At 36.5% G+C, this 15,474-nt stretch overlaps 1 protein-coding gene across 4 annotated transcripts; it reads left to right on the top strand.

Moving 5' to 3' along the window:
- The first annotated feature begins 628 nt into the window (after positions 1–628).
- On the top strand, positions 629–5,516 carry LOC148878693 (uncharacterized). 4 transcript variants are annotated; one of them, XM_088958710.1, is made up of 4 exons: positions 664–1,194; positions 1,384–1,469; positions 2,531–4,349; positions 5,099–5,516. In XM_088958710.1, exons 3-4 carry the CDS (start codon positions 2,562–2,564, stop codon positions 5,297–5,299), a joined length of 1,989 nt encoding a protein of 662 aa, XP_088814836.1. In that variant the 5' UTR covers positions 664–1,194; positions 1,384–1,469; positions 2,531–2,561; the 3' UTR covers positions 5,300–5,516. The 4 variants fall into 4 exon arrangements, with proteins under 4 accessions (XP_088814817.1, XP_088814836.1, XP_088814827.1 ...); XM_088958701.1 differs by having other exon boundaries at positions 666–1,194; positions 2,589–4,349; XM_088958691.1 differs by having other exon boundaries at positions 629–1,469.
- The last annotated feature ends 9,958 nt before the right edge of the window (positions 5,517–15,474 follow it).

Raw genomic sequence — 15,474 nt, forward strand, 5'->3', positions numbered from 1 at the left:
TTCTATCATAGCCCAGCTTGAAATTGTTCTTCTTCATTTGGTAATTTTTCTGCCAGAGGGATGAGGTGGCAAGTCTGAATTGTTTCTAAGAGTGTAGGGCCTCCAACATTGACCATGTGCCCAATGTTGGAATTAGATTGCCACGTGGAAGATTTTGTATCGTCTAGGTCTAGGGAAGCTCCCTGAACGATCCGACTAGCAGACCCGCTCCGATAATGAAATAAATAATTCCAAATTTCCAACAACGGATCTATTCTGATTCCCAACTCCCGAGGGAGGGGAATTCTAAATTCTAATATCCGACTAGGAAGAAGCCTGCAGTGCAGGCTGCAGCGTCCGTTGTCAATTCAGTCATGTCGTCGGGTTAGAGTTCAGATCGCGGATCCTATCCAAGATGTCGAAAAAGTAAAAACGGTTCACATGGACAACTTGTCCAGCAGAGGAGACGAATGGACAGCTGGGCACGTATCTCCAGGAGATTATTGTCATTTCCGACGAAAAGAAAGAAAACGTCAAACACCCCCTCTCTCATTTGACACGCACGCCACGCACGAAGAGAGAGGCCATGGGGGTATTAATGTAATTTTAACGAAAGCCAAAGGCTTACAATGAACCGCCAGCCGCCGCTCGGTCCATAAATAAACCAGTAAAATAAATACAGTAATAAATAAAAGGGAACCGAGAAATAATGCTCGAAACCAACGATCCGTGTGTCTGAATTTAGCAATTCTTCTGATAAGCGAACAGGGGAGGAAGTGAACGTCTGCATCAGTTGCAGTTGCAGTGAAGTCGTCGATGCAGCCATGGATGGTGGTGCTGGTAGCAGGAGGACGGGGAAGTGACTATCGTGTGCACCAGCTCGCATACACTCTCTGCCTTTCTCTTTCCATCTCTTTATTCTGTCTCGCCCTGTCACTGTAGTCTAATCTTCCCCGAACCTGGCCTTCCTCCTTTGTTGAATCCAATCGTTTGAAGTTCTTTGGGGTTCTTCCAGGAGAACTAGATGTAAGAGGGTCCCACCATACCCGCATTTCGAGTCTCTTCCGTTCTTTTTTCCTCGCCTCTTTCGCTTTTTTTCTTTAATTTTTCTTTGAGCAAAAGAAGTGGGTAACAGAGAGAGAAGCTAAAAAGTTGCAAAAACGTGGCTTACGAACTCATTTCATCGCTCTTACGCGGACAAAGCACTTTCTTTCAGTCAGTTTCCTCAACCGATTTTTAATCCTCTTTTGCTATTTCGTGTGTATATAATTATAATCCTCTGTAACGCTTTCTAAACAAGAAGAAAGGAGAGTTTGGCAGCTTATTATTACGTGTTTCCTCCTTTCTCCCTTTTCTTCTGCTCTGCTTTTTTGTTTTAATTCTCTCTTTCGCTCTGAGTAAAAGCATGGAAGTGGTCGCGATGTTGGGAATCGATGTCTTCCTGTGGTTTAACTGAGGTCAAGTTTGTATGATGAATGGCGGTTCTTGAGGTGAGAAAAAGATAGAATATTCTTTGCATTATCTTTTACTACTTTGTCTTCTGTTGGTTGATTTGAATTGTTGGTATCTTTTAAATGCGTCCGAGAGATGGGTTTTCTCTCTTTCTCTTTCTTTTTTTCTTTTTCTTTGGAACATTTTCCTCAGAAAATTTGAATTCGTAATAGAAGTATGCGATTCTTCTTTTGATTGTTTTATCTATGTGGGCTTGTGTTTCATTTATTTGATTCTGATATTGCTTGCGGGCTTTTTAACATTTTTTCATTGATGATGAAAAATTTTGGTTAGGAACTAGTTTTTGTTTCATCCAAGTGGGAATTTTATTTTTCCTCTGTTTCACCTCTTTCCCTCTTCAGTGGTTAGTTAAATTTGATTTCCCTGTAAATTGCAGCTCGAAATCTCTGTTTTGTTTGATGGACAGAACTTCGAAATTTCTATAAGTATTTCTTCTTCATAACAGTTCTTTAGGTATCCAAGAAAAACTTTTTCGCTACACCATTACTGTGATTTGATTCTATTTCGTTCCCAGAAAAACCTATTCCCAGAATCTTTGGTTACTCCTGTCCTTGCTCGTGTCCTTGATGAGCATAAAGATAAGAGGAAAAAACGATCTCTAGATGTCCTGTTTGTTGGCAGGACAGCATGTGAATATTGTTCAAGCAGTCGCTTTTCTTGGTTCTAAATTTAAAGTTCTGTTCATGCAAACCGAGCCTTATCACAATGAAAACGTAAGTTCTTAACTTGGCAGTAAAAAACTAGAACCTCCTATGAAAAGGGGTTGAAAACAAACTTTACATTTTCCCCTTCTGGCTGCAATTCCTTTTGATGTAGAAAAGGTGTAAAACAAATTTTATGGCTTTAGGCCTCTGGTAAACCAGCCTAATCCATTCTCGTCACCAACTTGTACTGAGTACGGACCTTTCTGGCTTTCTCCTTTCCAGTTTCTTTTTGAGGAGACAAAAATTTCGTTAAGAATCTGAGGTGAAATTTTTTTACTTGTGGATTACTTTGTTTTCACGGTGGATTAGTGCTGAAATTGCATCTTATTTTCCAGTTTAAGGTTTCAGCATATTTACGCCACTTGCATGTGTGTTGTTTGGTTGGATCTCAAGATGGACGAAAGCTCTGTCAGTTCACGGAAAGATGAACAAGGGAAGGAAGACTCTCCATTTAGATATGAAAATGGCATAAAGTCAGCACAACGAAGTAGTTTGAAGTTCACTGAACCTAGCCATGAAAGCTCTCTAGAAAGGGTGAAGCCACAGCAGAAGTTTACATCGGAAGTTAAGCAATCATACTCAGGAGGAAGATGCATTCAGCAATCATTCCTTCAAAGGCGACAAGCTTCTGATTTTAAGATCCTAAAGAAAATACATTCTCAAAGTCTCAACAAAAAACAACTCCAACATAGCTTGGATTTTGTAGTTAGAGCCTCCGACTATAGTGTAGCCCCATACAATTTTTCTGTGAATTTGAGTTCCTCTAAATTGGAGATTTTGTTTGATGGGTCAGAACCGATTAAAAGTAGAAGAAGAAATACAACTGCAATGGATGATTTTGTTATTGAATGCCCATCGCTAGCTGGACAAAGGAATGTAATTATAAGCTCTGTGGGACAGTGGATTGTAGGTGCCATAGAGAACAACAATATGAGGAACATCTTAGAGATTCCGTTATCTTATAATTTAGGTGCCCTAGATCATGACACCAACATAAAGAAAGCAGGTTCAATTGGAATTAAGGGAAAGAAATGTCCTAGTTTCATGAGTTCTCCTTCAAGCTTAAGTATTAGTTCATCACAGAACCTTGATAGGGAGACAGAACCTCAAGGAAATCATGGATATAGATCAGAAGCTATGCATAAGAGGCTTATTTCTGTCTCAAGTTCAAACTCAACATGTTCAGATCAGTCTTCTCCATCTGCTTGTGAGACCATTTCTCAGGGAATGCTTCATTGCACATGGAAAAGTGGAGTTCCATATTTTGTGTTCTCAGTAGAGGATCAAAGGGAGGTTTATGTAGCAAACCTGTGGGTTGTTGAATCATCAGATGACAAGTCTCTGGATTATATGTACACATTCCATTCAAGAACGGATGGCCCAAAGGAACAGGTGACTTGTAGTGTGTCAGATCTTGTTGGTAAGATGAAGGTTTCCAGTTCTTTCAGTATTTGCTCGAACAATTCAAAACTCATAGAGACCGAGTTTGTCTTGTTTGGTGCTAATGAAAACCATTTTGGGGAGATGCAAATTTCAACCCCTCCTCGCAAGAGAAACAGCAAGTTTCCAAAGAGGGTTGTTGATGTATTGGGGACAAACCATCCTTCCAGGGACAGATCTTCCACCAAATTCGGTGTGCCAAGCTCCATACTTGAGGATTTTGCTTGGGAGCCATGCCAAGATATGTTCAGCAAGCTTAATGCATCAAGTAGAGCTAACCTGCTACAAAGCCATCTTTTGCCGAATCTTGAGTTGGCTGCCATTGTTGTGAGAGGCTATACCCAAGACGATTGTGAAGAGGCAACGGTCGGAGGTTGGGGCTTGAAATTTCTCAAAAAAAATGGATCTCAGCAGATTAATACTTCGGTAGAAGCATCTGTTTCTTCAGAATGCTGCCCAGATAGTTTCTTGCAAAAGAAAACCAATTATTCAAGTATGCATGTTCTAATTCCAGCAGGAATTCATGGTGGTCCTAGGACAAGAAATGGTGGCCCTTCTAGTCTTAGTGAGAGATGGAGATCTGGTGGAGACTGCGATTGTGGTGGCTGGGATATAGGGTGCCCTCTCACAGTACTCAATAGCAGAACAAGCATGGAAGAGGTTTCACAAGGAGGTGCACAAGGGGAATGCAAATCATTGAATCTATTTATGCAGGTCTGTCAGTCTTCTATTCTTTTACTTTGGTTTTATATATGACCTTTAAATTACTTGATGGTTTTAATAACAGTTTTAAGCTACGAAAGTCAACAAATTAGCATATACAAAATGTCCTTGTGGATGCTAAGTGTGGACTTTGTAAAATGGAATTGTTCTTCTTAAGAAGTGGGAAGAGCAGAGCTCTGTGCATCCCTCTCATTTTGATCAAAGATGATAAATGAGAGCCTTAGGGATGGACAATTGCTTAGTGAAAATGGGTTTGCATCTGAGAGAGCCACTTTGTTCCAAAAATACCAGAGGTTAGGTTTATATCTGATCCAACCCTCCCAACACCCTGGATGGCCAGGACCAACACTGGGTAATGGCCCTTATTTTCTCCTTTGATATTCAAATTTCACGATCTCTTTTATCCTGGAAATAGCCAAGTATTTATTAATTTGTGATAGTCAAGTATGCATATCTTTTTGTCCTTTTTACAGTCCACTCCACCTCAGAATTCATAAATTAATTCTCAAAATGCATTTATCCCCAGCCCCTATAAATAGCATCCTGCCCGTGAATTTGGAATCTTCCCCCTTCCCCCCCTTGACACTGGCCCAAACTGACGATTGCATTATGAATTCTGAGGTGGACTGAACTCAAATTACCCCTACCTTTTTTTATGCCAACATATATTATCTTCTGGTGTTCCATACTCTGTAAGCACAGAACATGCAGCTGACCATGAATTGATCTCTGTTTGGCAGGGTACAAAGCAAGGTCCCACAATGAGAATGGTGAATATTCATGATGATCTCTATTTTATTCATTTCCAATCAACTATGTCAGCTCTCCAATCTTTCTCTATAGGAGTGGCAATTATCCATTCTCAGAGTCCCAGTCTATGTCCCAAAAATGTACAGAAGTTGAAGCAGCAAGTATCAGGATTGACAATTTCATTTTCATAATCGTTTCTCCTTCTTAGTAACAACATAATACAGCAGTACACAAGGCCAAAAAAGAGAGGTTATTTGTACACGATTAACATGATTGTTTTTCTTATAATAGTTAGTACTTCTGGTTCCCTTCCCAACCGTGTATTTCATCTCAGTGCTGGATGGTTGAAACAACAGCTTTTACTTGTATTTGATAAAACAATATATATCTGAGATGAAAATTTAAGAAGAGACCGCAATGTTTTTAGGTGTAGTAATTTGGTATGCTCCAATAAGACAAGATATAGATTGCAAAACAAATTCAAGATGGATTACTAGGGGTCTCATTTGCTGAGCTGTTGAGATGAGTTTGGTTCTTTTCCTAACTTTAATATCTAGTGTCAGGGTTTGAAGGCAATTCTGTTTGTTTATATTATAGTTGAAGGATCTAGAAGAGATAGGAGCAGACAGAAAAGAACTTGGGTAGAAGTAATAAAATTTTGATTTTAAGCACACATAGTTTAACAATGGATGTGGCACTGAACGGAACAGAATGGCAAAAGGATTCGTGTAGCTGATCCCATATTAGTTGGGACAAGGCTTAGATGATGATGATGATATCATCTGAAGTTCTTGGTTTAATTAGATACTTTATGGTTGTGAATGAGATCATCAACAAGCAAGTCAAGTAAAACGGATACAAAATTTTCAGGCCGAAATATTTGAGTTGTATGTATGTTTCTTTTACTGTGAAAATATTGTTTTCTTTGTCATTTTTCATCAAAACAAGGGGCAGGAAATAAAGTTTTCTTTCTAAAATGTGATAAAGAAAATGCAGCCAAAGATAGAAAACATCATCCCCACTGTGAAGGAGGATTAAATTTGTTATATGGCAAGCTATGATCCATGCACTGCTTTCCAGAAAAACTTTGGTCGGTGCTGCTTGAAGTTCCAATGGAATAGGTCATATTGGCCCAGCCAGTGGTTGGCAATTCCCGTGTAAAAGGTACTTGGATCTTGTCATCTTGGGGTAAAAAGCATTTTCTCTTAGTAAAAAAAGGGAGAAATAGATTTCAACAATTGAAGGTTCTGGTCATTTGGAAGAACCATCCAGAGGTACAAGACTTTTGGATGAAAAATTTAAACAGTAACATGCATTGGACAGTCATTCTGTGGCTTTCTGGTTGGATGATCTGGTTCAGATGGTTGAAAATTGAAATTTCAAGGACAATGATCTTCAAAATATGTGGTTAAAAATCTTTGGATAGAGTCCCCTTCTTGCTGCATGTGATCCAATGGTTATAGTACAATTAATGCTGAAATGTATTTGGAATCTGTCTCATTTAGGCTAACATACAAACACATTTATGATGGTACCAGGATCACTGGTCTATATGCTACTCATATAAGAGATCCGTATAAAACACATCTTTTGGTGCATCTTTTATGAGCAGAGACCTGTGAGTTGCACACGTGATGTTATGGCTTGTAGCGGCTGTTTCTGTTTGGCTGGAATGGGGGAAAATTCAAATTTTCAAACCAATAATAAAAATAGACTAATCCAACAGAATAATAAGCATTGGGCTGACCTGCATTAAGAAGTTTAATCACTTGTAATAGACTAATCCAACAGAATTGAGAAGACAAGTAATGAATGTTAATCAATGAGATGTTGCTGATCCAGATTGTTTTGAAACCCTAATAAGTAAATGGTTATGTTGAATCCTAAGCTCTACAATGAAAAGAACATTGTGTAGAATTTGGTTTTTGGAAACTTTTCTTTGTGGAAATCCTTACCTTTTATGTTTTTGGTACTATTTTATAGGGTGTTGTGTAAATGAATGATTTTGTTTTCATTTATTTTTGAGTAGCCACATCAGCAAAAAGAAAAACATGTTCTTAAACTCTTTTTTTTTTTTTTTTGAAAGGCAAAAACATGTTTGTTTTGTTTCAAAAAATAATACATGTTTTTAAAACTAATAATATAATGGTTTTTAAAACAAAAATAAATTTTGTAGCGTAAAAGTTATATGACTTGTAAAACATAATATTAAATAATCATATCAAAACATGTTTTTTGTAACCCGAAATTCAAAAACATGTTTTTGGTTTCGGTTTTAAAAACAAAACAAAACAAAAAATAGATACACGACCAAGAAGACCTAATGATGGTGGCTTAGTTGGTGGAATCTCTAACTGGTTGTAGTGGAGATTTGGAATCTAATCGTGATGCCTCCTGGGTTTGGAGATGAACTATGAATCTGAATTTCCTCATCACAGAATCCTCCTCACACTTACCTTACAGCACATCCAGCCCTGCATTGAAAACATTTCTCCATGAATGAATAGGAGGATATCCGAACTGAAGAATTAGTGTTGGAAAATTTCTAAAGAGGGTTTAGCGATGCATTAAAACCAATGATGAGCACTTGTTTGGCGATAAAATACAAAGATTTGAGCAAGCTCTAGAGATGGTGGATTTAGGATTTAAACGAGAAAATAGATAATAAAATGCAAAAGAGGTAAAACAAGGAGTGCTTGAATTTTCATTATAATCATCGCAGAGTGAGAGATGCAGGTGTGGTTATGTAATTGGGTTAGTAGGAAGAGAGGTGGAAATGGGTTAACAATCCAAACTCGGTTACTCTTGTCAGTGGTGGCAAACTGGCAATGTGCAGTTTGGATTTGGGTTAAGCTTCAATCCGTCCATTTAACCTGTCAATCCATTAATAACCCACTGAATAGATAAAATCCAACCTAAACGCGTGTTAGCCTAACTCAACTCAACCCAACCCAACCGGGTCCAACCTATTATCTTGCAATGCATCAATTCATATGTCTTACGCCATTGTAGAATTAAACAATAAATATGATTCCAATTTTGTAAAATGATGAAAATTCAAGCACTCCCTAGGGATTTAGTTTTTATTTGTTGGGGTGATTTGTGGGGTCGAAGTACTCCGCCTTCTGTAGCTCTTTCAATTTCTCATCAGTTTTTTGTTTCATTTTTTAATAAACTCCCATCTGGCTATTAAGTTCAAAAAAAAGAAACTGTCCACCAATCCATCAATATTCCTGCACCCTGCGGTGAAGGTTAGTTTAATGATGCAAGTCGGGTGTCTAATTTGAAGAATTTATACTTAATCAGTCATAGGTTTTCGGATGGGCCTTTTAAAATTTTAACAATTTATCTACCCAAACCCATCCAACTTACACACCTAGTCTACTTTTACTTTGTTGCTTATAAGTTTGGTGGTTCCCATAGACATGTCATGTTATAAATTTAATCACCAACAAGAGTATTGTCTAGGGAAAAAACAATTTGGGCTGTTTTAAAATTTCATGTGCATGACACGTGGGGTAAAAGAATAATTACAAACAATATTCCTTTAATTAGAAAGATAAATAAGAGACTGAGTGGGATAAAGTATAATGTTCAACAGTTCAAGTACACCCCTAAACATCTAAGGCCCTGTTCGCTTTAAGGTAAATTATTTATCCGGGTAAATACACTTACTTAGGTAAGTGTTTCCTAAAAAAGACTTATATGGATAAGTTTATTTATCCATGTTCTTTTATTTCCCATGTAAATAAGTCAATGACAATTTTAGCCATAAAATTTAATTATTAAAAGGGGCATTTTTGTCCCATTCAAGTGTTGACAACTTTTCCCCTGGTGGGAAAGTTATTTACCCACCTAGGAGATGGGTATCACTTACCCAGGAAAATAAACTTTCCTTAGTCTCCACATAAATGTGAAAAATGAATATGGGTTTCTTGGTCAATGGGAACCAAAATCCCATTGACCAACTTTCCCCCCTCTCAAAGTCCAAAAAAAGAACGCCCCCTAAGGCCCCGTTCGCTTTTTGGTAAGTTATTTACCCAAGTAAATGCAATTACCTGCGTAAGTTTTTCCCATGTTCCTTTATTTCTCAGATAAATAAGACAATGACCATTTTAGTCATAGAAATCTATTATTAAAAGGGGTGTTTCGTCCCATTCAAGTGTTGGCAACTTTCTCCCTACGTGGGAAAGTTATTTACCCACCTAGGAGATGGGTATCACTTTTTTAGATAAATGATACCCAAGAAAATAAATTTCCCTTAATCCCCACATAAAACTGAAAAAAAAAAAAAAAAAAACATGGGATTCTTGGTCAATGGGAACCAAAATCCCATTGACCAACTTTCCCCCTCTCCAAATCCAAAAAAAGAATGTCCCCTAAATGTTTTTCAAATTTAACCAATAATATAATCATGACCACACAATTCATGTGCCTCTTTTATTGTAAAATGTAATGTTTATACATCCAGTTTCATTTGTTTTTATTTGGGCTTGAGTTTGAATCTCGGTGTAAGTTTGACTAATTATTTGAATCTAAGCTCATCCAATAAAAAGTTGGGCTTAAAAGCTCACAAGTCTTGCTCGATTAACATATGCATACATACATACATTATAGAATATAAAAATATATTGTATAATATATATTTTGAAAATTTATATTTTTATGTAAAATATATTTTTACATTCTATATATAATATAAGAATATACTATATATTATAAAAAATACATCACATATACATTTATAAAATATAAAAATATGTTCATTTTCGAGTATTCAAGTCAAACTCAAGCTCATCAAATATTAAGCTTGAACCAAGAAATAGGGTTTGAATCAAACTCAAACTTGAATTCAAGCTTAATAATATTTTAGTTGAACCAAACCAAAACATGTAAAAGTTCAATTTGACTCAGTACGGTTGCACCCTCTACATAACCCATTCAAGAGAAAACATGTTAATCATCCATAAAGATATCAATCGTATAGAAAAGTAGCACATTCACTTTTGAGTGGGTTATGTAGCCCATTTGTACATGCTACGTTTGTACTAAATCTGGAGTGCCTCGTATATCCAACAAAATTGGAAGTCTATAAATTGAGATAGTGTAGTTGGTCATTGGGTTGCCACTACCCAACCCATATATTTAAGTTGGCATTTGGTTTGATGGTGTTTTAAGTTGCAATATTTGAACTTAATTATTACATTGAGAAACAAACAAGAAACTGTCATATTTTGGCATAAAAAAACATTGCATGATAGTTTATCATAACGTCAAACACTAAAGTACTATTGCACCACAAAGGGCAATAAGTGAGAATTCCCCCCAAATACAAGATCATCGTTTTTATGATTCCTTTATTGCCCCCATGCATATAACTCCATGAAAATACGCGGTGTGTCCATTTGTTTTGTTTTCTTTTTGGTACATTAAAACTAAATCATCTATATAGCATTTGTAGAATCAAAATTAAAATGCAACATCAAGGTTCTACACAAAACCTAAGGATAGGGGTGCTCATTGTTCGATTAACGAAACCGTGGATTTTTTTTAACCAAACTGGTTAAATCATTTTTTTTTACTCTGAACCGAACCGATGCAATCAATTAACCGGTCCACCGGTTAACCACGGTTTAGTCTTTTGGTTTTTTTTTTTTTGCACTCAAAATTAAGAAAAAAAAGGGAAAAATATTTGAACAAGCATGGCAGTCCTAGCGGAGTCGAGGCGGTGACCGACGTCTTGGTTGGTTATTGTAGCTAGGGCTGGTTAAGTTAATTTGGTTCTTGCTGGCAAGGCGACGACCAATGTTGCATTGTTACTGCGTGCTTGTCTGCTTGATGGTTTGCGTGACGGAGACGAAGATGACAGGCAAGTGAGGCAACAGAGACTTAGGGAGAGAAAGAGACAGGGAAAAACTGGTGATGATCGATGCCAGAGGAAAAACTGGGGATTGGGAAAGAGTCAGAAAATGAAGAAACAAGACTAAAAGAGTGAGAAAGAGGAAATTGAGAAACTCGGAAAGGAGAAACAATAGGCGCGCCCAAGTTTATTCACTAGTTTAAGACTTTAAGTTTACTGGTTTAATACTTTAAGTTTCGATTTTAGATGAAGGGGAAAACTAAAAAGGTGTGCCCAAGTTTATTCACTCGAAAAATTAAAAAGGTTGAAGCTCGTGCAACTAAAAAAGTGAAAATACGAGTATGATATCTTTGCATTCATTTCTTATTTCTATATTTGCACATGCACCAGCCTGTTGGGATTTGGGAAAGGGGAAATTTGAAAGTTTTGACCCATGTAAAATTGATTTTAAAAGTGGGAAATCGGGAAAGGTAAAAATTGAAAAACGGACAAGCCATAAGCGTGCGGCGCGCACCCAAGTCTATTCGATTTTAATTAAAAATAAAAATAAAAATAATATATATAATATATTATTATATATATACTGGTCGGCTCGGTTAACCGCCAGTTTTTTTTATAAGGTTAACCAAACCGAACCAAATTTTTTGGTTTTTAAGAATATCAAACCGACCAGATTGGTTAACCTATTTTTCAATTCAATTTCGGCTGGTTCGATGTTCCATTTTTTTTTTTTTTTTTGCTCACCCCTACCTAAGGGGGTATCCTTCCCTTGGTTCAATAAAAAGGTGGTTGTGTTTCAAAGTCATACCATCTCTTATTGAAAATAAAAATATTGATTTTGAATAATCATAGTTGTTTTATTGTCTATCGTTGTCTATTTTTGAATCATACAGAGCCATAACCATCGTTTTATTAGTGGTTCATTTTTTGTACTCAAAACATAGCCAACTTTTCCATGTGACTCATTGTGAGCTTCGGGAAGCTCATGGCCAGCTCAAAAGATGGAGTCACCAATCTTTTTTTGGAGGAAATTGGCCTTCATTTCAACTTTGAAAACTCGAATTTCATTCCTTTGATAGTGACTCCCTTCTCCACTCGGAAAGGCACCTAACCAAGAGATTTCAGGTTCCCAAGGATTAGGTGAGGGAAGGTGTTTGGCACCCCTCTCTCCAAGCTATTGTAGCAACCCAAAATGGGAATGGTCTAGGCTCAATTTCTAACAAAAAATCTAGTAAAATGGATTTAAGAATTTATAAAATTTAGAGAAAAATGCTCACAACTTCCCTTGAAACCATTTTGAGGTGTTGTTACCTTGGTGCTAATTTCCCTAAGACCCTCACCTCTTTGCCTTTATTCTTAGTTTAGAAGAAGTTGAGAACGCAAGTTATCCAATGTTTCAAAACCTCAAACAACCCAGCACTGAGAGAAAAAAACATAAAGATTTTAAATCTAAGTAAATGAGAGAGTGATAAGCATACCTCTCGTGTGCATGACCTTGACAAAGGTTTTCCAATAGTTGGAATGAGTTAGAATGAAGCTTGAATGGGTTCTTGAGCTGGGAGAGTGCTTTTAAATGCAAATTAGTCCATCTGAAAATATGGGAGGTAAGTTTGAAGTCTAAGATTCAAAGTGCTTTGGGATTTCAAGTAAATGGAGTTCTGCAGAGGCAATAAATGCTTCTCAGGTCTCTCTACTACTCCTCCCTTCTCTAGCCCCCGAAGGGTCCGCCCTAGAGCTTGAGTTGAGTCTCTATTTATAGAAAATGGGAGAGGAACATGGATGAATCTAGCCCAATCAAAGAGTCTGGGCTTTAAAAGAGTTTTTCAATAAAATAAGCAAAGATTTTTGTATAAAAATGTGCTCAATCAAGTTTTCCTTTTTGGTGAAAGATTTTTCTCGATTTTGTGTTGACTTTCATAGGTTTTGTGCATCTAATGGGAGATTGAGGAGTTTCTGACATTGTAGTCTTGTATTTGGGGTTTTTGGTGGCCTAAAATATAATTTGACTCAACCATAAATGTCATTTTGTATTTTCATGACTTTAAGTAGAGGTATATTTGGGTTTTGAATTTTTTAAGTCTACTAGATGTAATTTTATTGGTCTAGATGTTTTGACAATTCCAGTAAGGGGCTAATATAAGCTTTCACCCTTTTGATGTCTCAATTGATGTGTCAATTTAATCTATTGCATTGAAATAAAATCCTTCTAGTTTAACGGTCAAATTGGTGAATTAGATCATGAAACTTGATGTGTTCGGGTTTTTTTGGGTCTCTAAACATGATGGTGAGGTCTGATTAGCCAAATAAGGTTGGGCTAATCCACAAGATTTACTAAAACAAAACCTTTGCTTGATGGATGGTCAAGCAAGTGAATCTTGAGATGAAATTTGGTGGGTAGGCCCTAAATCTAATGGAAATAATGGATCTTTAATCAGAGGTGTGGTTTAAAGGATTTAATTCAGATCAAAGGTTTTGGCTTATGGTTTATCAACTAACGAGAAGATCCGAAATGGAACCTTGATTGTTTAATGGTTAAATGAAATAGTGAAGTCATGAAATTAACACCCAAGGGTTTTGTGGGTCTCTAAACATGGTGGTGAGGTTTGATTGGTCCAATAAAGTTGGACTGGTAAGATCTAATTAATGAGATTTTCTGAAAACATAATCTTAATTTGATGGACGACCAAATGAGTGAATATTGGGATGAAATTTGGTGGGTAAACACTTTTTGATGTGCTAAATATGATGGATGTGATGGGTACTTGATCAGATATGTGGATTGATGAATTTGATCATGTCAAGGTTTGGGCTTATGGGTCACCAACCAATGAGAATGTTCAAAATAGAATCTTTCTTATTTTTTTGAGGAAATTGATGAATTTAAGGCTAAATATGATGAACAGTTTATTTTGAGAATTTTGAACTTGATATGAGACTTTTTAAGTGGTTTAATAGAAAATGTGAAATTGGAATCTTTATTGATTGGATGGTTAAACAAGTGAATTTGACAAGTGGGCACAGATTAAGGTGAGAATCCAAGTAGATGGTTCTAATCTAAGAAAGCAACAGTTGATCTTGGTTTTCTAACTCTAGTTGTTTAAGGTTGTTGCTTGGTATTTTCAAGGTTAATCGTTATAGATTTGAGGTGGGATTTTGGGGTTGATCGTATCTTAGTGTACTTTGGTCAATGAAAGTGTTGGATTTGGATTTGGCAAAGTCAATGTTTATATGTTTTGTAAATTAGGACTGTTATAGAGGAGGCTGGCGTGATGAAATGCAATTAAGATCTACTTTCCTAAATCTAAGAGTTGTGTTTAATCAGATGTTCGATGTTGATTTCAATGTTCTCGTTTATCGTATGAATTGCATTTGAAGAGGGAATTTTGGGTTTTAACTAGTCTTAGGTTGGTTTGGTTTTGTTTTTAAATTTTAAGTCTAAAAATGAGGGTTTAAGGAGGTAAGGGAAGGAACCGAGCAAAAAATCGGGTGTTGACACTCATGTGTATGTAAGCAATCCATCTACCATTATTCAACTTTCATCATACAACTATTTTTTTATCATATGTGAACAACAATATATAGTGTGTTGAAAATATAATACACTATGTTAACAAGTAAATATAATTATGTATTTTTTCACATGTATAAAATATATATTGCATTTTATACAATATAAGAATATAACCCAAGATATACAAAATCACTTGGCCACATCACCTAACAATGAGATTGTGTTTAAAAGGGTGTCTTTCATAGTGTTTAAATGGTTTTGAAACCAACAACAAAATGAACATGACTTCTAAAATGCTAACACAAACACAACCACAAAAAGGGCACCCCATTTTGAGCATTTCTTAGCCTTTTATAACTAATGTGGATGCCTAACCATATGACTAATGGTCTAGAATCACAACCATAATGGCCCATTTTGGTTCCAATTATTTGGTTGGGCAAAATGGGATTCCAATTCCCATTCCTACTGGAATAACATTCCCCCATTTGAGGGAATGGCCATTCCAACCTCCCCCTAGGATGACCAATTAGTTAAATATAAGAAAGTGGCTTAAAACCCCTAAGCCATATTTCTCTTTATCTAATGCCAAACCTCTTTTGGGAGTTATGCAAGTAAGGGATAAGCGATTTCAATTCTGATTTTAGGAGGATCTCAATTATGATTCAAACCATGAACCAAACAGACCCTTACCTCTTTCGCAAATTAATCTTTGGACAATAATGTCCAAACCTTCTATCCCTAAAGGTGTTGCCAAAATAATGTTGTTATGAAATCCAATCCACTTGTATCAAGTTGGTTATAGGACATCCCTTGTATTGAGACACCCATTCAAACCACAAAAAAAAGTAAGCTTTCCATGTTGTGTGGCAATAGGCCTTGTGTGTTCCATACCACTATCCCACTAGTTATGCCTTAACACATGGCACCCATCCCTTGTAAGAGCTAAAGCTACATCACCAATATGTAAAAAAAAACTACACTAATCATTTGTA

This window comes from Nelumbo lutea, chromosome 1, assembly GCF_056320005.1.
Source record: "Nelumbo lutea isolate HS-2025 chromosome 1, American lotus-T2T, whole genome shotgun sequence".
Lineage (NCBI taxonomy): Eukaryota > Viridiplantae > Streptophyta > Magnoliopsida > Proteales > Nelumbonaceae > Nelumbo > Nelumbo lutea.